This window comes from Labrus bergylta, chromosome 12, assembly GCF_963930695.1.
Source record: "Labrus bergylta chromosome 12, fLabBer1.1, whole genome shotgun sequence".
In the NCBI taxonomy this organism is placed as follows: Eukaryota; Metazoa; Chordata; class Actinopteri; order Labriformes; family Labridae; genus Labrus; species Labrus bergylta.
Window position 1 is genome coordinate 11,313,747 of NC_089206.1, and position 21,165 is coordinate 11,334,911.

General features: G+C 41.0%; 2 protein-coding genes across 4 annotated transcripts; both read right to left on the reverse strand.

The window, feature by feature from the left end:
* Positions 1–338: 338 nt before the first annotated feature.
* On the reverse strand, positions 339–3,277 carry aar2 (AAR2 splicing factor). Of its 2 annotated transcripts, XM_020629559.3 has the most exons (4): positions 3,173–3,277; positions 2,091–2,907; positions 1,751–1,980; positions 339–1,272 (listed from the first exon to the last, which is right to left on the reverse strand). In XM_020629559.3, exons 2-4 carry the CDS (start codon positions 2,866–2,868, stop codon positions 1,105–1,107), a joined length of 1,176 nt encoding a protein of 391 aa, XP_020485215.2. In that variant the 5' UTR covers positions 2,869–2,907; positions 3,173–3,277; the 3' UTR covers positions 339–1,104. The 2 variants fall into 2 exon arrangements, with proteins under 2 accessions (XP_020485215.2, XP_020485214.2); XM_020629558.3 differs by having other exon boundaries at positions 2,091–3,248.
* Positions 3,278–5,342: 2,065 nt separating this feature from the next.
* On the reverse strand, positions 5,343–19,700 carry prpf6 (PRP6 pre-mRNA processing factor 6 homolog (S. cerevisiae)). Of its 2 annotated transcripts, XM_065961096.1 has the most exons (25): positions 19,476–19,700; positions 18,074–18,236; positions 17,842–17,960; positions 17,634–17,712; positions 17,370–17,546; positions 15,862–15,990; positions 15,650–15,744; positions 15,408–15,564; positions 15,011–15,173; positions 14,176–14,294; positions 13,875–14,093; positions 12,880–13,002; positions 12,646–12,767; positions 12,338–12,476; positions 12,082–12,201; positions 11,017–11,193; positions 10,735–10,868; positions 10,150–10,241; positions 9,716–9,830; positions 9,427–9,553; positions 7,063–9,188; positions 6,738–6,872; positions 6,423–6,479; positions 5,988–6,128; positions 5,343–5,712 (listed from the first exon to the last, which is right to left on the reverse strand). In XM_065961096.1, the coding sequence occupies exons 1-21, from the start codon at positions 19,661–19,663 to the stop codon at positions 9,036–9,038; spliced, it is 2,910 nt and encodes a 969-aa protein (XP_065817168.1). In that variant the 5' UTR covers positions 19,664–19,700; the 3' UTR covers positions 5,343–5,712; positions 5,988–6,128; positions 6,423–6,479; positions 6,738–6,872; positions 7,063–9,035. The 2 variants fall into 2 exon arrangements, with proteins under 2 accessions (XP_065817168.1, XP_020485232.1); XM_020629576.3 differs by lacking the exon at positions 6,738–6,872.
* Positions 19,701–21,165: the final 1,465 nt, after the last annotated feature.

The following is a 21,165-nucleotide window of genomic DNA, read 5'->3' on the forward strand; positions in this document are numbered from 1 at the left end:
AAAAGATGTATCAATACAAAGCATCATCACTAAAGTTACACACTTAAATAATATTTTCTTCTGCAGAAAATTCTGCAATCCTTCTCTTATTTCAGATTTTGCATGGGTCAAACTTTTATATCTTCATCTATGCAGTTCTGACTTAATATCGTGTGTCCAAACAACTTCAGTAAGGTGGGAAAACATAGGTGGTGGATTAATCATTAAAGCATAATGTGTGTTGCAACTGATATTTCATAACAGTAAAGCAAGATGAGACAACTTGCTTGCTGAGCTTAGAGTGAAACTCCACCAGAGGGCACCACTGTCTTCATCTTTACTGCAGAACAACGACTCAATACTTCAGATAACTTTATTATCACATTTGCTTTCTTAACAACATGGTACAAAGTATAAATAAAGCATATCACAATAGAGGGAGTGATGTATTGAATATATCGACCTCGAATATGATATTGCTTTTATAAAACAGTTCAAAGACCAAATCATAGAAGATAACAGTGAAAAAAAAATACATTTTTTTTTCCTCCACCAGTCAAATTAGTTCATTATCTTATCCAAGATTTAACTGTTGCCAAGCAACCGAAACATCTTGGCTATTTGTTTGCATACATGGATACCACCGAGCAGCTACTTAGTTTGATGAACATTTATTTGTATGTTTTGATTTAACATGCAGCAGGTCAAATAAGAGTCTGTATTGTGGTTCAGGGGTTCCAGCTAGACTAATACGGATATAATGTTACCCTGCTGTCTTCAGAACACCCGGCTTAGGCAGTGATTCACATTGTGAACAGTCCCAGTGATGTCGAACTCTATATCAGCACTTGGAATGCCTCTTGTTCAATCAGAAAACTCGGTCAGAACTAAATGTTGTGTAGTAAGAAATATACTAAGATGTTTTAAAGGCCACTTGTTACACCTTTAGCACACTTTTAGAAAACTACTGGTGTGACTCAAACAGCATGTTTCCAGTTGGAGAACTATGGAACCTCAGCAGTGGATCAGGTGTTGAATATGAGGCTTCTCTGCTCTTCTTCAGTGTCAGATCATTTCCTGTTTGGTTCCAGCACATACACTGAGTCTGAGTCCATATAAAGGGTGTCAGTCAACTGTAACCCCTTCAGGGAGGTCCACCACCACAGGGGCACAGTCGTCCAAGTCAGCGTCAAAGTCCCAGCGAAACTTCTTGGTCAGGTGAGCTTTGAACTTTTCTGCTCTCTTCCGTAGAGTTCCATCCACACCGGGTCCACTGGCAAACTGGAAAAAGTCCTGCGGGGGGGGGGGAGAAGTTAATCATCTACAACTGTAGTAAAAAAAAAAACCTCCTGGGAGTTCCTAACAGGCTAAGACAGCTCTACATTCCTCTCAAAGCAAATCAAAGATAAGATTTCTTTCTTGGGTAATGAAATATTCCCAAAAAGAAGGAAATTCAGGATTAATGGGACCTCCCTGCTTCTCTTGGGACATTTAAGAAGTAGGACCCCTGATCTTTGAAATGATACATTTGTTCGTATTTCAAACATGTATCAGTGGAATACATTCCCAGCAATGGAGAAAGTTACTGGCCTTAAAAACAGCATCATATTATTTACAATTTTTCAGCACAAAAGACTTTCACTCAACACATGCTATTTAGCCTACGAACATGTCTCTATCAGTGCATCTTGACTTTTGTACACTCTATACTTTTACCCCATTCTTCGTATCTACTTTTGTAGTTTTGCCGCTACTGGAATGAAGCGTCTACCTGCAGCGTTGACGTGAGGAAGTTGTCCTGAGACACAATGTCGACAAAGAAGTCCGGCGGGATTTCCCCGAGCTGATGGTAAAGTACAGCGATGAGCCCCAGGTAGAGCTCCTTGCGCTTTCGCATCGCTTCCTCCGATCGACACAGCAGAGCGAGGAGACGCTTCCAGTGCTCGAAGCCCTCGTACACGTTTCCAATCAGGAAGCACACAAAGGCAAACTGCAGCTCACCTGACAGGAGAGAGAAACAGAATTGGGGTACATATATTTTTTTTATTTTACGCAGAAAATGTGATAATGTGCGATTTTGATGGTCTTTAAATACAATACTGAACACATACCTAGCAGGTTGAGGGGCTGCAGGTCATGGTTCTTCTCAAGCACAGTGTCCAGGGCGTAGCTGAGGTCCAGGCTGCACTGGGTGATCTCGGCAGGCGTAGCCCCAGGAGGGTAGGTCTTCTCAGGGATAACAGAAAATCGCAGCTCTGTCCCTTCCCTCGGTTTCATCCTGGGGAGCCTGTCAAGTCCTTCTTTCATGCTCTGACAAGCTGTGTCGTTCCTTGGTTGCTCTGCCCTGTCTTTGGTGTGTTTCATTTGCAGCTCGGGAATAACGTCACTGAAGGCACATATTCGCCCTGAAAGTGGCTGCAGACTGTTGGCCACCTCCTCGCTCACCCGGTCGGTGAGGGACACCCATTTCCTCATCACCTCATACGGATAGGGACCCAGATGAGGATCCAGGTCTTGCAAGTTCGCCCTGACGCGACTCACCTCTTCCTCGTTCTGGGAGACTTCGAAGTTCAGATCTTCTTCTTTGGGATCCCAGTTCGCCAACAAGATCTGCCTGGGCTTCAGATTGAGGAAAAGTCCTGTTTTGGGGCCAATTTCGCCTCCGCAGCTCGGCTGGTTTACAGAGCAGTAGTGGAGGAAGTGCAGGCCTGGGGGGATCATCTTCACACCCTTGAAGCGGGGGCCGACCTGCCAACTCTTGCAGTCAATCCCCAGCTCTGTGCCCACAGGAACCCCGAGCAGCACCAGGGTAGCTCCCTCCTCGAACAGCCTCCGAGCAACATCTGGGTCCATGTCTGCGGTGCTGCTGCTGCTGCTGCTGGACGCCATGGCAGCTCTGACAAAGGCTCCTTGACTTAAACTGTCCGACTAACACACACAGCAGACAACCAAAGGAGTGAACCACGCTTGTGACGACTTAACCAGATTTGTACATGTGCAGCACATTCGGTAGAAACGTGCACGACTGAGGCGACGTCCGTGGGAATGTTTTGTTTTTTTAGATAAATGCGGGTTTATATGTCCATAAAACACAACACACAAAACATACACGGGAAACAAGCCGTCTCAGTAAGCCGTTTTCAAACGTGTATGTGTATAATAGATTTGATAGTGAAGCATGAATGAACGATACCTTCTGCTGCTAGTTGTTGATATTTCGAGTCGTTATGACATCGTTCATTTGAAGCTGTGCGTCACATCTTCTGCTCCCGGACGGAAAAAGTGCTGCTGTAATAACGTTCCGCTTAGTAATGAGGGATTTATCGACGAAGTCTTTCCTGGGTCTTCTGTTAAAAGTAATCTTTTTATTTTATTTTTTATTTTTTTATACAGTTTATGGGTCTTACACTGTTACTTTAAGAACAATTGTTAACTCAAACCAAAAATCATCAACTTGATTTAACAGTAGCAGCTATATTTTTAACGTTTCTATACTAAAGTTTATCTTTATTAAAATGTATAGCGGTAAGAGTGTAGTTTCGTATTTTTAATCAGTTAATTGTTATTTATCACCGCAAGTTATCTGAACTTCTTTTTATTATCTCCCTTTCAGATGCCTTATTGTAGGATGTTGATTCCATTTAAAATTTCTAAAAATAATTTGATCAAAATCCTCCATCAAGTTGCTTTATCAAAGCAAGCAGCCTCAATGCGTGCAAATGGCAGGATCCACCTCGTCCTTTTTTAGAAATCTCAAAAGGGGTGCCCCAAGGTTCGATACTAGGACCTATTTTATTTTCCATTTATATCAATAACATGTGTGAAAATTTTTATCAAATGCCATGTATCACTTTTGTGCTGATGACACTATCATCTATTGTTGCTCAGCATCTGTTGCGCAAGCTTTTGAGTTTCTACAGTTAGCTTTCAATGTGGTCCAGTCTCATTTGAGGGACCTAAGGTCGGTCATAAACACTGATAAAACAAAGCTCATGTTGTTTTCACATTTGTGGAGAAACAACAAATGTCCCATTGATTTTAACTTCTCAAGGAAATGAAATTGAGCTTGTCAAAAGCTACAAGTACTTGGGATTTATTCTTGAGTGTGATCTGTCTTTTAAATCACATATTGCCAATTTGAATTTGGCCTATAAACTTAAGGTGAAGTTGGGATTTTATTACAGAAATAAATCCTGCTTTTCCCTCAGAGCAAGGAAACTTCTTGTTTCATCAACCTTTCTTCCTTTGTTGGATTATGGAGATGTACTGTACATTGGCGCCTCAGCCAAATGTTTACAGTCATTGGACACCGTGTGTCACTGTGCGTTGAGATTTTGGAATGGTTGTAGACGCTTCAGTTCACTCATTACTGTGACCTGTACACTAACTCAGATTGGCCATCTTTGAAGGTGCACAGGCATATACATTGGCTGAAGCTTATTTATAAAGCTCTTCTTGGTTTGGTGCCTTCTTATTGATGTTTATACCTTCAAAGAACCAGAAGCCACTATGCCTTGTGTTCCTGTGATGTCTTTAAACTGTCTGTGCCTCGTGTTTGCACTGAGCTCAGGAAAAGAGTGTTTAGTTTTGCTGCTCCCACCGCATGGAACTTTCGCCAAAATGTCTTGAAAATGGCGGAGCTCATTTCGCTTGAAGCCTTTGGCTCGATCTTAAAAGATAAACAACATGAGACAATTGGACAGTGCTTGTGTTTCTGAACTGTAATCTGTGATCAAGATTCTGCACTTTATCTGTAAATCAATTTGCACATTGTAAATTGTTGTTCTCTCCTAACTTATTGTTTTTAAACTGTCTCTTTATCATGTAATGCTTTTTATGACGTGTGCTGCTGCCCTCTTGGTCAGGTCACCCTTGTGAAAGAGATCCTGATCTCAATGGGTTATTTATCTGGTTAAATAAAGGTTAAATTAAAAAATAAATAAATAAATAAAGAGAAAAATATGTCTACAGCAGGTCTACAGTAGTTGAAACCTATACGGAAGCCCCTGAAATCCCAAAAAGTAATACAAAAATATCTTGTGTGCCCAAATTAATATTTTGTGCCCGGAACATAATAAGATATTAACCTGTGTGCACAAGTTTTTTGTTTTTTTAATTTAACTCTTTGGGACTTCAGGGGCTCCATGGAAACCACACCCATAATGGCATATATTATATACTAAAAATACAATACCCATGGTACTGTGCCTTTCATAAGATCTCCTACAAGTAGAAATCAGACATTTAAAGTAGTGTTTTTATTATATAGCATATGCTAAAAAACATGACTGACAGAAGAACATTTCCTGGGTATGCAAACATATGGCTTAAGAAACTAAACAAAAAAGACTCTGGAAAATGTGCATATTCTGAAAGTATTTTAATGCAGACATTTTTAGCTTATCTGTGGTACACAAGAAGCAATCCTGTAATTCAAAGTTGGTTGTTGTTTTAACACACAAAAACAGAGAACTTGACATCAGTAAACGGTAACAGTGGATTTGAAAAAACAGACACAGTGGGTAAATGGTCATGAGTAACCTTATACCTTCATGGGAAAGAAGCAAGAGTTTAAGGAAGTTGAAGACACATCATTTCCTAGTTTGAGAGCACCAAGACAGCCTGAAGTTTTTGCCAACAAGTGATCAGTGACTTGATAACTTTGATTAACCTGATCTTCTTTCTCTTTTTCCCCCGGATTTTCTGAACTGCAGAACAAGAGGCTCTCTCCCCCTGAAAGCAAAGAACCAGAAAGAGAATATGTCAGCAATTGTTCCAATGTTCTGTTTTACCTCTGGCCTATTTAGGATAAATCTATCCTTGTTCGTACCATCTGAATAATTATTTCCCAACTATTTGACTTGTATTGTTATTGTGTGCATGAGACAAGTGGTTATGATTGAGTTATCCTTTTTCTGTGCTTGTAGTTTTTACGTTTGTTTGGGAAATAAAAATACAACTGTTTACCAAAAGGAATGAATATACACTGCAATAGTCATTTTCCTCACCAGATACTCAGGGCTACAGTTGCGAATGATGAGCTGCTCCATCCTCTTCAGTGGCTTCTCCAGGTCAGACAGCTGCTTCCCACTCCTCTGACACCCCATCTGCTGTGTTGTGGCAAAGATGGAACGCAAGATGCGACGTGCCTGCCATAGGACAGTAGCCCAAAAAGTAAAAAAAAAAAAAAAAGAATCAAAAAGCATTCAAAATAGCACATGCTTGTCTGTTGATAATTTTGTCCAACAAATTGAAGCCACACCTCCTATTTTTATGATGCAAACCTTTGTTTCACCCGAGGCTTTTACATTAAGATCTTTTGAAACACACAATAGCCTACATCAATATCGGAACGAATTAGACTTCATTCATTATTCATCTTCAGTCATTCATTATTACCATGTCCATGGTGCTGGAAGTGCTCATACAGTCATGCATCTTACCTTTCCTGATGCACAGATGTCTCTGTCTCTGGAGGTATTAGCTGAGGCAGTCAAATTCTGCACACACACACAAAAAAAACATACTGATCTATTTAAAGTAAAAGTAAATTGCCATTTACAACATTTTAAAGGGGAAGAGCATCAACCATTGCAAATTGCAATGTATGATTATAGTTGCAACTGATGCACAAAAAAAAAGTCTGACATCCACCCCAGAGGTCTTAATTTGAGCAAAGACATGGATAAAGAAAAAGGGCCTCTTTTAAAATCACACAAGAAGCGCACATAGCATGAAGAGGAGCAAAATTCTCATACCAGATTCTGCAGCTCAACGAAGATGATCTCTCTGTATGAGCCCAGTATTTCTGTGTAGTTACATCTACGTTTACCACAAGAGTTGGTCAACAAGAGAACCATCAGGACATTACGGAGGAGAGTTCCAGTCAGACACTTTAGAAGAGATAGGGGTCAGAAAAGCAAAGATGAACTCACTTTAACGACGTAGGGAAACAATAATCACAAAATTAGAGAATTGTGCTCCTAAATACTCGGACGCACGGATGCCATGCCCAGCGAAACTATCAACGTTAACAACCCACCTGTTGATTAAATAAGCACCAATAGCTAAACCCACACTTACCATTTATCATGATCTACTGCAGAATCCTCAGACAAGTGAATCCATCTCGATCAGTAGCATAAGGACCCAAAGAATTACTCCGGATCCGACCGCGTTCATTGTATCCAAGCCCCTGTTGAATCCGTATTTCTACACTTTCTCAGGTGGATAGGTGAACCAAGACGCGGGTGGATATCCGATTTGGTGTGGCGTGGTTTCAGACATCACCAGAGTAACTGATGCTCAGATTTCCTTCCCTGTCATGGATTAGTGACGCTGGGTTTAGGGTTTCACCCAACTCTAGTCCGATCAAGTTAAGAAACATCTGCGATCAATCACTCGCCTCCATCCTTTCGGTTTCGCTGGTGAAACACGATACTCAGCAGGAGTGCAGACTTGGAGGATGTTTTTTTGTTGTTGTTGTCATTATTATTCATTAAAACGATCAAACATTGTCCAAGAAAGTCGTCTTATCTTTAAATGAATTTACAGGAAACAGGTGACTGAGGTTTCATGGGGAGACAATAAAGTGAGTCGAATTTACGAAGAGCAATAAAGTCACATGTAAAATCTTAACAGTCAAAACACAACGCTGACCATGCTTGGGAACTACAGTTCGAGAGGATGAATCCATGTGTTGGACTGAAATATCTAGAAAAATTACAGCTCACATAGAGTCAAAGTGGGAACACAGAATTACAAAAAATATCAAACTGTTGTCATAACAGCATTTGTTTATTGGATGGCTGCAAAAAGTATTTCAACACATTTCCGGCAAAGTAAAAAAACAGTTTATACTAGGACATGAAAAGTCATGTAATAGTCCCTGACCAGGAGTTTATTTCCACACTAACTGACAGGGAATAGCGGCGGTTAAGACAAGAACGAAAGATACAAAATGTTTATGTTTTTACAGACTCAGCATGTGTATATCTCTCACATCAGAGAATGAAGTGTTTACTCTCATACTTGCTATTTTTTTTAATGTTTGTGTTGCACATTGTGAAAACAATGCCAACACAAATCATTCTTAACTTAGTACAAATAGAAAACAAAAGAACTAATTGCCTTGTAGCATTTAAAAATGGTAAAATACCACATCAAACAAACATCATGGCCTGTGTTTCTAACTCTGAGACAGGTGTCTGTGTCTTCAGGATCACAGAGAACGAATCAAACAAAAAAACGTTGACAGGATGATTCACATGGTGCAGCTTTATAGCACTGTTACAAGGACAATTCAACTTTTGTAAAATAATCTTTTTCAAAAGGCATGTAGTAGACTGAAACAAAGTTAAAGACGATTGTTGGTCTAGTGAGAACAAATGTAAGTTATCATAAAAAACTACATTTTAAAGGACAAGGGTATTCAATCACAGCTCGAGGGATACATCATCCCCACACCAAAGTACCGATGACACCCACATCCTGTGGGGAGTGTTCTCTAACTCTAGTGGCCTTCTGAAGACAGAGGGTGACATGACTGAAGCAAAATATACAATGTATTTCCAGAGGGCAACCTCGAGCAGTCTGCAAGCTGATTTAGGAGAAGGTTTATTTCCTGGTAAGATGGATAACTCAAATATGAAGTCAAACCCACACAGGAACGGCATTAAAACTGCAATATTGCTTACTGGGGTGGAAAAATCTAAGGTGAGACACCTAAATTAATCTGAGGACTGACTGTCCCCCTGATCCTCCAAACCTTTAAAAAAAAAAGCAGATTACTTAGGGTTTTATATTTGTACTAAATTATTCATTTGTAGAGAGAGAATTGTTTTCAAATTAACATTACATTCTTTTTTTGGAGAAAGAAAAAAGTTGGATTTAATTCAGTCAACCAGAACATCAAAGTAAGGGGTATGTGTGGGTACTTTGTATCTGTCACAGAGGGGACACTCCTCATGGAGAACAACAGTAGAGCATGTCCTTAGCTGATTCCTCCTAGACTTGTGACTGCCAGAGTCCTCCAGGTGTGTTCAGTCCAAATAGTCTTAAAAGGTGTTCTTGATCTTGCTGGCTACCCCCGCTAAGATTTCTCCTGTCTTCTTCTGCCAATTCAGGACGTGTTTGGACTCGGCACACCACAGTTCCCCATGGCGGGGTTCAGCATTCTCGCACCGCTTGCGCACCTCTTCCTGCTGTTCCTGATGGATGCAAAGTCATAAGGTTAGATACCCATAATCCAATGGATCCACAAGTCACACACAAAGATGCAGGTCTTTGGGAGTGACAACCAACTTTGTGAATAGAAAGTAATGATGTGTGCTTTAAAGTTGGTAAGTGTAACGGCACATATTTATAGACACTTCTGTCCTGCATACACAATTCATAAACCCATAGTTAGATGAATGGACAGGAAATACTTCTAATAAAGAGCCTTACCTCTGTGCCATGCTGCAGCTCAAATTTGTAGAAGAGAGCCCAGGCGTCACCAAGATCTGGCTCAATCTTTACTGTTCTTAGGAACCACTCCCTGGCTTTGGTGATCTTACGCTCACTCCAAAACAACCTAAAACAAGTGAACAAGATCACATGTAAAATCAGAACGAAAGTGTATTTAATGTTTAACAACCTGTTTAATAATGTTTAAAATATCACAAAACTAAGGTTTGCATGTATTACTGGGATTAAAAATGTACGGCTGTGGGAAAAAAAAAAATCGCTGTCATACTTTGCAACAGCGAGTAAGACATGGGGATCATGTTCACATTTCTTCAAAGCATCCACACTCTTAGTCTTCCTCTGGGGCCTGGCCTCCAAAAACACAGCCTCTGCCCACAGGTTACCTAGCAGGGAGAAGAGGGGAGTGAGGTGAAATGGAGTGTTTGAGTGTATGAAAATACATTGAGCAATAAATAAGCAAAAAACAACAGTGTGCATAACTGTAGGATTCCAGAATAGAAATTCGCCAACAATGGAAGCCAAGGTCTATTAGGTCTGGTATTTTGATTAGATTGTTGATAAATGAAAAAAAAAAAAAAGACCAGCAGACATCCTGTCTAGTCTACGGTATGAGAAAAGGAATTGCCCGACAGGGTGTCTTCAAATCCCAAAGTATAAAAACTTTAAATTACTTCTAAGACAACTGCAGGAATATATTCTCACCTGAATTGGGACACTCCTGCAGCGCTTTGGCCATCAGTGTGTTGGAGATGTTCTTCAGTCCAGCCCTGAACTCCAGCCGCACTGACTCCAACCTGGTCGGTATGACGACACAAACAAATTTATATTCAAATTTTTTTTATTTTTGCATTTTATTTTGTCATGTTTGAGTAATGACTGAGCGTATCCTGGTTTTAATTCAACATCATCCAATCCTGTGTGTTTGATTTTTAGAAAAAAAAGAATGTTGAGGAAATATTGTGAAACCACAATATGGCATGTCTTTTCTAGTTTTGAAAAGCATAGTAACCATGATTACGAAAATAAAAAAGGTGCTCCGTTGAGGAATCTGTATTTTAAACTCTGTTCATATTGAGGCAAAACTCCATTCACAAAGGAAAGAACAAGTAAATACAATGAAATGCCATAGCAAATATTTGTAATTGCTCAGAACATGAAGAGAATTGAGCAGAAAGATTCATTTCATTTTGTATAACACAGGGGACATATTTTAATGTAACATTCCCCTCTTTCCTTCTTTTGCACCAAAGTGTCTCCACACAGTCACTCAGTAGTGTATTTTCTCACCATAGCTCAGGACTCTGGGGGTTCTTGAGTCGGGCCTTCTCCAAGATCGCTCTGGCTCTGGTCAGCTGTCCCACTCTCTCTTCAAGTCGAGACAGCAGCAACCACAGGGGCGCTGAGTGGGGGCATTTTTTCAACTACAGTAAACAAGAAGTCAGTCATTAGGAAACACTAATTTTCATCTCAAACACACACACACACACACAAAGAACCAAAACTCAACTTTCCTTGGCCCTCTAGATTTTTTTGGTTTGTGTACCTAATCAAAAACTCTCCCTGACTCACCCCTTGGTTGTAGGCCTCTCTGGCCTTGTCCATGTTCTCACACTGCTCTTCTATCTGGCCTCTCATCATCCAAAGCTTTGGGAAGTCCTCGTAGTGTTTCAGGGCTTCTGTGCACAACTCCTGTGCGGCTTCAATGTTTCCCAACACCCACTCCAACTTCACCGACTTCATGAATACCTACAGAGGTTACAAACACACACAGACAAAAACATATGTTGACCCACACCGACTACCCTCCAAAAGTTATTTGGCTTGTTCTATATAAAAATTGTGGACAAATTGTTGACATTTTTTAAATGCTTTAATTGCAACACCTTATCCAACACAAATACCTTAATGGCTTTCAAATGTGTCAAATACCATCATCAGAGTGCATAGCCTCAGCTGCTTCAGTTACACCATAAGAAGTCTTATCAGACAAGACAATCAGTACATGCAACAGGCTTTAATCCCCACATCTGTCAGCAAATACAATAGAGATATCCAAATGGAGCGTGGTCTGATAGAAACAGTGATAGTTTGAGAGCAGTGCTAACAGCATCTGTCGGCCTGACAACTGTTGAGTGTTTTGAGGTGTAGAAAAGCTACAAGCCTGAACCTGAGAGTCACAGCACGCCTGTAGAAGATACTTCAAGAACAATGCACTATTAACTTGCTGTTAAACACTCAGCCTTCCATAAAACCTGGGTCAAAGCCCTGTTCAAACCAACATTACATAAGGAAAAACAAAAAGTTTGTACCAGCACAAAGGGTCAGGGAAGGATAGTCTGAGAGTAAAAGAACAGGACAGTTCAAATAAACAAGCAATCTTTCACTGTACAAATGAACCTTCAAACAAAAAGTTAGGGAAGCAAGGGTTTGTTTGATTATTTAAGAAATACCAAAGATCTCATATCCTAAGGCATTCTGGAGAAGGTTTGGATTAACAAACATTACCGCCATTTTTCAACTTCTATCCAGCCTTGCAATAGATTTGCACATATCTCTATGTTTCATTGGATCCTTAGTTTGAAATAGGGAAATCTGTTCATCTCTATTCCCACACTGTCTCAGTCACACACTCACCCTGGCTGTTGGGGCACTGCTGCGAGCCTTGGCCAGCAGTCGACGGGCTCTTTCATACTCATTATTCTCAGACTCCAGCTTGACAGCAGCCAGCCAGATCTCTTCACTGTTCGGGTTAGCCTACAGAGGAAAATGAGAAGTACCAAAACAGAGATGGGTGGAGAACCAGAAGGGCAGAGAAAGACAGAATTAGATCAATTCTTGTTATGGATGCTGCTTAAAAACACGTCAAAGGTTTAAGATACATCATCCTCACCTGGAAGGCCAAGGCGAGGATACTTCTTGCTGCAGGCACATCCTCAGCCAACCACTTGGACTTGGCACCCATCAGCCACAGAACCTCTGCTTTGGGACAGTGAGCCACAGCCCTTTGGAGCAGAGCCTCCAAAGACTCCCTGAGAGATACAGTGACAAGAGAAATTGCCAAGAGGCAGTTGAATGTGCACATGAGAGAAAAGAGGAAAAGGCAGAATGTTAAAGATGGACACTCTACAATGGGATTTATCCAACAACTGCAAAAATTTGTAGTACTTTTTGCTAAGTTAAGAAACCAAATTTGGTCACCTGGTGCCATTATTTTTCTCAAAGTAAGCAGCTCGGAGCCAGACACTTTTCTTACTGGGGAACACCTGCAGAGCATGAGCATAGATAGCCCTGGCACACTCCAACGCTCCGTGGGCCACACACTGAAACACAACACACAGACATCTCCATTACATAAACTTTGAACCCAATAGAGTATGCGAACAGGGTCTGAACCTGCCGCTGTGTGAATAAAATGTTTGCATCAGTACTCACGCTATCTGCATCCTCCATCCAGGTGTGTTTGCAGTCCTCCTCTTCAATTCCGATCCCTATGACAGCCCTTATCACGGCCTGGCATGTAGCGACACTGCCTGCTTTGTCACACTCCTCTGCATCCTGCAGGACAAAAGAAACATTTCAGAAGATAGAGGTTGGGGGTGGCACGCAGAACAAGTAGGCAAGAGAGCTCAGTCAATGACCCCAATAAGACCATTTTTAAGTAGTAGTAAATACAGACTTGAAATATAGAGTTAGACATCCCTCAATCAACCTAGATAACTAAAAGAAAATGAACAATATTTAATCTTATGAAAGGTCATTTCAACTAGATTTTGTTGGCTCAGCAAAGAGCAATCACATAATACAGATCAACACAAAATGCCAAATCCTTTCATTCACAATCAAGTGTTAAGTTTCCCAATGAGTATGCTAGCAAATGGCCTCAATAAACCTACAACAATATCCATACGCCTCACAAGAGGTGGGATTAGCTAGGTAGTCATAAGAAGCACTGCAGCGAAGCCCTTTGATTGCAAAACAACCGTAAATTTTACCGAACAAAGTGTCAGTCACAGTGCTGGCAGTGGAACTAGCGGATAGCAGCCTTGCCAAAGAACTCTGGCACACTATCAGAGCTGACAAACTCATGACGCAGTTTCCACACCCTATACTTATAAATTTAAAGGCAAAGTCAGTCATGTTGGGACTTATAATTCACAGCTTAATTCAGATTGTTTATGATCGAAAACTTCAACAAGTTATTGTTTTTCTGCGGCACTGGATGTGCTTCGGGATCTCTAAATGTTACACCATCAAATAATAAGTAGCTTAGAAATACTTCTTGCTGAGCATCAAAACAACACAGACTCATAACATCAAAACATAAAAAAAAAAAAAAAAGCTTCTGCTGTTTTGTTATCTGCTAAATCAGCTGAAGAAACCCCTCTTCTCTCACTCTGATGTCAAAGAAACAAGCAGCAGGAGCACACCTGTATCCACTGCTCTCTGTTGATCTCCACACCGTTGGCGCGCAGAGAAGTGATGGCTCTGTCAATGATCTTGTCCACCATCTGAGTGTTGCTGTTTGCCTCCTCCAACTTGGCAGCAGTAATCCAGATGTGGCGATCTGTGGGGATGTTCTCTCGAGCTTTGTTCAGCACACGGCGGGCGTTTTCATATGTCTCCAACCGAGCAAGAGCCAGCCACAGCTAGAGAGGAGACAACAAAATGGTAAGATCCTCTTCGTCCTATATGAAATGTCTAATGCGGGTCAAAATGTGATCAGCATACCTCCACGCTAGTAGGACAACACTCCACAGCTCTGCTCAGCATGATCCTGGCATCCTCTGGCTCCTCCAGCTCCACAGCTGTCTTCCACAATCGAACTGATTTGGAAACATTCTCCAGAGCTAATTGGATAACAATTTTACTACTGTTAAGACATTTCATGGAATTGCCTTCTGTAATTTACAGCAGTCAGCTGGTTAGTGTCAAAAATATGTAAATCTTTCCACCTCCTTTTAAATGCTTTCTGTTTATCCAATAGAACAAATTGGTTAATACTGTCAACACACACAGATCTAGATATTTAGTCTGGCAATACTTTATACACAGTGGTAAAAAAATGCAGACCCTTCACATTTCAGTAAAACAAAAAAAAAACATCAAATGAAAACAAACAGCATATGCTGCAATTAAAGAAGGCTTCAACAGTGTCTGGGTGGGAAGGCAAAGTTTTGTGTATGAAAAGTAGCGAAAAGTCAGCTGAACATGTAGAGGCAGAGGGTTCTCTTCCAAAAAGGAAGCTCCTAATCCATCTCTGTCATTGGGGTATGCTGCTGGGAAATATCGGTGTGTGTGTGTGCATCTGTGTGTGTGTTAGGGCATTGACATGATGGTTCAAATAGGCTGCCTGGTCTTGATAAGAAGCCAGAACAACAGCTGCCAAATGTAACCCTTATGAAATCCTAGGAGTTCTGTCTGGCTGCCTTCATGAGACAACGGACCAAAGATCAACTTCAAGCTTTGAAATAATATGACAAAATGTATGTAGAGAAAAAAGGAAAACAAGTTAAGTTGCTGTGCTATTTTAATTTAATGTTACAATGTATTATGGGAGCTTTACCTTTCCTGAGGACTCGTTTCTTGGCCCTGACGTCTGTCTCCAGCTCCGCAGCTCTGATGTAGAGTCGGACAGACTGTGGCATGTGGCGAGCAGCCTGGGCTACAACGGCTTTAGCTGTGTCCCCGGGCTGGAGTCTTGCTGCCTCCAACCACACATCCTCACTCTGGTAGGCAAAGAGAAATACTTTCATCAACAGGAGGGCATTGCTTAACTGCAAGCAAAGCGGACTGACAAACTCTTATCTATTATTGTTGATAAAAATGCTGCTTCCTTGAAACCTGTGTATAACATCAACCGATACTCAAGCCTTGTTTATACAGGCAAAATAACACATATCTACTTGTACATAGCTAAGGTTTTTAACAGATTGAACTTAGTTGTGTTAATCATCCTTTACCTTAACACACATCTCGGTCCCTTTCATGATCAGGTTCCTGGCCACCTGTAGTTTGCCGGTCACCTCCTCCAGCCTGGCTGAAGCAATCCAGGCAGGTGGGTGATGAGGATTGGTCTCTCTCACTGATTTCAGTAGCAGACGAGCCTTCTTGATGTCACTGGACAAGCAGAACCAAAGATAAAACTGTCACACAATTCAACTTTTTCTACACAAACACACCCAAGACACTTTTTGTTTTCTACCTGATGTCTCCTCCATGTGTGGGGATCATAGAGTTGAGATCTGTAAGGTAACCTTTGGGGTCCACCACTGTCTGTCCGCTCACTGAGTCTGAGACCTGGGTTTAGATTAAAAAGACAGACACAGGTAAGAGTGAAGAAAAAAATCTGGTGTATCTGTATAACAACAGCTGTTATGAAAGATGGAACATGGTTTAACAATGGTTATTAGTTACCTGGCTGAGCCTCATATCCATCAGTGTGTTCCTGGCCTGGCCGATTTTCCTCATGTCCAGCTCTCCTGTCCCTGGTGTCATCAAGCCGGGAGTCATGCTTCCTGGGTAAGGTGTGTTCAGACCTCCCAGCTAGTAAAGAGAAGAAAAGTTGGTAATGGAGAAGCACCATCTACTCTTGAGAAGTTTGTTATAGCACAGTGAAAAGGCCTATGAAACACAGGAATAGATCAAATGACTATTTTTCTTACTATTGTAAAGGATACCTCAGAAGAGTGAACAAGCCTCTCCTATAACCCAGGAAGAACTATGGTGTAGTCACCTCATAGTGCAATACATGTTAACTCAAAGGTGTGTGTATTATTTGTAAACAAAATGCCCATAGTTCCATTCTCTATACTTTAAGTACTGTGCAATGCATACAGATTCCCAGAAGAAAGAAGCAAGTTGCCGTATTTGTACATTTGAATACAAAGAGAGTTCATGTGATAAGGCATAGAAATATGTCCTTTTACAGTTGTGGGCTGTTTTGCTTTCCTTGCAGCAGTTTTAAAATGCATTTAGATATATTTAGTGTTACCGTTTATCAAAAACCCATTGTATCAGATACGTTCCACACTGTATAAAACTATGCAACTATGGACCTCCACTCAGATTAATAATGACAAAAAAGCAAAAGGAATTGTACAGTTGTTTGTTTTACTAGTTTCCAGTGAATATTCTGACTCCTGCTGGTGCAGGCCGAAACTACACCCTGTGTCTCAAGCAGTTTTCACATCTGCACTCACGGAAATATCTAGATAATTTCAGGAGGACTGTTTTCCGGGTACTGTCCTCACCCGACTGTTCATATATGCACCTCACAGTGGGAGACTACCTCTGTCATATGGGAGGGGGTGCGGGGTGTCTCCTGAGATAAGACGTGACGTAATAAAAAGGCGAGAGAGTAGCGGCCGAAGCAAGAGTCGGCTATACGACGCTATAATGACAGTATTTGCCTTTATGTCATATCATATATTATATAATTTATATGATTTGAGATTTTATGTTTGTGTTTAATTGTATTGTTTGGTCGATGAATTAAATACAATTTACAAATTAAAAAAAAATCAACAATTCAAAAATTTAAAAAAAGGGCACAGAAGAGCATACTGACGAGAAAAAAACATAATGCAGTTTTTTTTAATTAACGTGCACAGAGATTGCATGCATACACTCCATGCACTGTGAAACGGTCACAGTATATAAACATTAACCCCCTCCCATTGGCTCGAGGTGAACTCTCCAGATAATATCCTACTGCGTTCTCACATCAGCTCACTCAGACTTACTGAAAAAATACTAGGTGTCTTGCAGGAAAAACTCTGGGTGAAGTTTGCATTCATACATACAGCTAATATGACGAATACCAAGAGCTTTTCGGGAGTTTTCTACAAGTGTGAAAGCCCTAACAGTAAGTTTGCATGTGGCTATCAAGAGTAAGTGAATGTGTGGTTGCATGTATTACTGACCCCTTGCAGAGGATCAACGGTGGTGTGGTTCTCTCCGGTCTGCAAGTGTTTGGAGAAGAAGCTGTCGGGAACAGGGGTGAGTTTCTCATGGCGGGGATTTCTCTGCCGCTTATTCCTGGCATCTCCCACCTCAGGGATGCTCAGCCATTCCTCCTCTGACACCTCTGCCAACTTTCTCTGTGAACAGGAAAATGCTTGTGGGTTACATAAAATGTTAAGACATGAAGAAGAAGGCACAGATGGGGGGGGAGAGAGATTTGGTACCTTTAGATCTGAGAACTGCTGCTGGATTTTAGGGCGCTCCATACGGTATTTCTCGATTTCTTCCTTTTCTCTCAGCTCCCTGAAAAAAACCATAGGATGGTTATCAGAGTTACATACACGTGCAGTAGAAAAGGCTGTGGAGGTCAAACATGAACACAATGCTATGCCTGTTTTCTTATTTGCATTTGAGAAATGACTTTATAGCGACCTTCTTTCTTTGCGTCTTTCATCCATCCTTTTGTCCAGTGCTGCATATATAGCATCTGCTTCTTCATCATCCTTCTCATAGGGTCCACTGGAGAACAAGCTGCCGGCATATCCATTAAACTGAAAGTAAAATAGCAGGGTATTGAGTTCAGACTGACCAAAGAACTCACAGGCAAGATTTAGTGTGGTCACCCCAAGAAGTGAGGCCTACAATATGTAAATATCATAGGCACCTCATCATAGTTTGTGTCGTTCAGATCTTCCTCATCTTCATCCTGGTTCTTTTTCATTTGGTCCCCAACCGTTCTTTTCCCTGGTGGTGCATGTCTGTCATCCACTGGATCGTTGGCATCACGGGCAGGACCAATATCAGATCGGGTGGTGAAACCAGTTGCACTTGAGGAGAAAAAATTTACAAATATTACAATACTTTTGTTCCCTGGCAATTAATTCCCTCGTCTCCCTCCCCCTTTAAGCAATATACCTATTTCCACCTTAAGTCTCCCAGCACAACACACCAGCATGGATGAGCTCTTTGAATTTTACTGCAAACTAAGCGATTATGAACGCTTACAGCATAAAGTATTTCTGCACAATATGTGTGTTTGTGTGATTAGTGAAACTACACTTGAATAGATTAATTGAACCAGAGGTATCGCAACAAGAAAGCAGTGTTTTTAAGTGTTGCGGGGTAATGCAATACTGCCCTACAAAAGGCAAAAGGCAGTAACTTCAATTTTTTCCAAAATGAGTTTTTGTCATTTTTGGAACATTACAGATGTGCTTTATTATGTGAACAGATAATCTTAAGTCAATTGTGTTGTTTTTTTTGAGAAAATAGTAGGTTGTATTTGGACTTCCAAAAGCCCTCGAGAAACCAAGGCAGAGTCCAGTAACTTCACTCATCAGGGTCTTTGCCTCACACTGAGTTAAGGTCTTCTGCCTTTGTTTTACTGCGGATCAAAGTGAAGTTACTGTTTCACTGCAGTGGAGTTAAGATGTTTTAATGTCTTTGTTTTAACATCTGGCATCAAGCACTTCTGACACTGACACACACACACAGTAACTTGACTAAAGTGTAGCAAAGAAATAGTGTTTGGTTGTGTTATTTTAACAATGCAACCAAGTGAAACACAGTAACAAATGGAAGTGAATGCCTTTTGCCTTGGCATGACCCCGTTATTATTATTGTACAGGCAATGCAAAGGCAGAGTACCTTAACTTCCAAATAAAGGGTCAACGGTCATGTTTGAACTACAGATTTTTTATGTACATAAATAACCTCATTAAAAAGACAAAGAATTGCCACATTTCCAATATTCTGCCTGCAACTCATTTGGCTGGACAACAAAAAGAAAGTCATTTTTCTCAGTTCTACACTCTGGTGAGTTCAGGTCTTTTGCCTTTGAAGGGCAGAATATGTAATACACTTATAGATATTTAAAGGTAACGCAATCTTTAAAACTAAGTTACCCAGCAGTACTTCGAGGTAAGCCGAGGGTTTGTACATTTAACAAGTTTTATTAATGCAGTTTCTAACCCACAGTTTCATTGGACGGACACACGCTTCTTGCGCATCGGCGGGTCACTGCTGTGAACTGCAGGTACCATAGCAACCTAGCTTAGTTAGCATACCCTCTGCCCAGTCCCGGGACGTATCCGAGCGGAGCGGGCATCCCCAGAAACGGCTTCTTCTTCTTCCCCATGAGTGGAGAGGCAAGGGGTATTACCGGGGGCCCGCCGCCGGCCCCGGCCGCCCCGGCGCCTCCCGCGGACGTTTTGGACACAAGTTTGGGCGCTTGTTTCGCTGAAGCGCTCGCCATCGTTGCTCACACGACCCAAAGAGGCGAACTGCCGGATAAACAACAGTCGCACTTCCGGTAGCAGCTACCACACGATGGTGTTTGTAACAGCGCCCCCACCAGGAAAAGGCAGGCGTGTGTTTGTGTTCACCGACCTTAGGATGTTCATTTAAGCACACATTGTTGAAATTAATTATGTGTCGTTTTCTTTTTCTTTTTTTTTTTTTTAAATTCAAATGTTTTTATTGAACTTTTTAAAGGCATTAACACATTTAGGTATCAAGGATATAGCAACCCTTAGCTTACACAGAACATGAGGGCAGACTTCAGTACACAGATCCGGTGAACATAAACTACAGCAGCAGGCCAGAGAGAAAAAAAATAAAAGATAAAATACATCAAAATTATTACAAATAATGCTCGTCGCAGCAGAGACAATTAAAATCAGGAATACATCTGAATGGTGATCCTATCAGGGATGAGATTGAACATTATTTGGACATGTCGTCCACCCTTATGGGAGACCCCCTTCTTCAACCTTCTGTTACTGAGTCTGTTCAGCATACATTCATAAGATGCTGTCTCAGTCATCGCACTAACCCATTCTTTCACATGTGGGGCCTGTGGTGTTTTCCAGTGTCTTAAAATAACTCGACAGGCTGTTATTGTACCCACCATGACCACACAGAATTCACCCTTGGATATGTTAGGTATCTGAGATCGGTCTCCCAGTAAACACAACACTGGATTAAAAGGAATTTCTGACTTAAACCAACTGCTTAATATATGAATGACCTGAGTCCAGAGCGGTCTGACCAAACTACACTCCCACAAACAATGCAGGAAAGGAGTCAGTTTGACATTTCCAACACAAGTTATCACTAAACAGTTTCATTCTATGAAGTCTGGATGGTGTGTGATAAAAATCTATGTATAACCTTATACTGTGTGAGCTTACCCCGAGCCTCTCTCACATACTTATGTCGTTTTCATTTTTATCTCCCGACCTGTGACTGTACGGCTGCAATTATTCCTTAAAGATTTTTCTAAAGTTTCAAGTGATTTTCATGTCTCCACAGAAAGCCACAAGAGGGCGCTGCATCCCGGAAAATAAAAGCGCTGTCGTTATATGGCATCAATAAAGCAGGCAGTGGGCCTTGAAGGGTTGTGTCAGTGTAGTTTGTGTCAGAATTGTTTAGCCTAAAATAACTTCTCATAAGATACTTCAAGAAAGTTCAGCGTCCTTTATATATTATTTTGTGTGAATATTTTAGGGGTACTTTTGTTACATTTGCAAATTAACCTACTTCGATGTAAAAGCCTCATAATTCTCCTTCTCAAGGGCATTAATAAAAACCTCAAAGGTGTCTTGATATATAAATGGCCTGATAATTACATCCTTTTAATATATCAGTAAAATATGCTCTTTGAGATTTTTATGAGACTATTAATTTCCGCACTGGCCTGAGTATCGACCTTTGAACCCTAATCATGGTATGTGCGACTAAGCTGACATTTGTTTC

What these genes read in the sequence shown, in the direction of transcription:
- prpf6 (XM_020629576.3), bottom strand. Translation starts at nt 19,663, where the DNA reads ATGGCGAGCGCTTCAGCGAAACAAGCGCCCAAACTTGTGTCCAAAACG. An exon ending in GTTGTCCTACTAGCGTGGAG is followed by an intron (nt 14,094 to 14,175) that starts GTATGCTGATCA and finishes TCTCCTCTCTAG; the next exon opens with CTGTGGCTGGCTCTTGCTCG. An exon ending in ACAGAGAGCAGTGGATACAG is followed by an intron (nt 13,003 to 13,874) that starts GTGTGCTCCTGC and finishes TTTGTCCTGCAG; the next exon opens with GATGCAGAGGAGTGTGACAA.
- aar2 (XM_020629559.3), bottom strand. Translation starts at nt 2,868, where the DNA reads ATGGCGTCCAGCAGCAGCAGCAGCAGCACCGCAGACATGGACCCAGAT. An exon ending in GCAGCCCCTCAACCTGCTAG is followed by an intron (nt 1,981 to 2,090) that starts GTATGTGTTCAG and finishes CTCTCCTGTCAG; the next exon opens with GTGAGCTGCAGTTTGCCTTT. An exon ending in TCCTCACGTCAACGCTGCAG is followed by an intron (nt 1,273 to 1,750) that starts GTAGACGCTTCA and finishes CCCCCCCCGCAG; the next exon opens with GACTTTTTCCAGTTTGCCAG.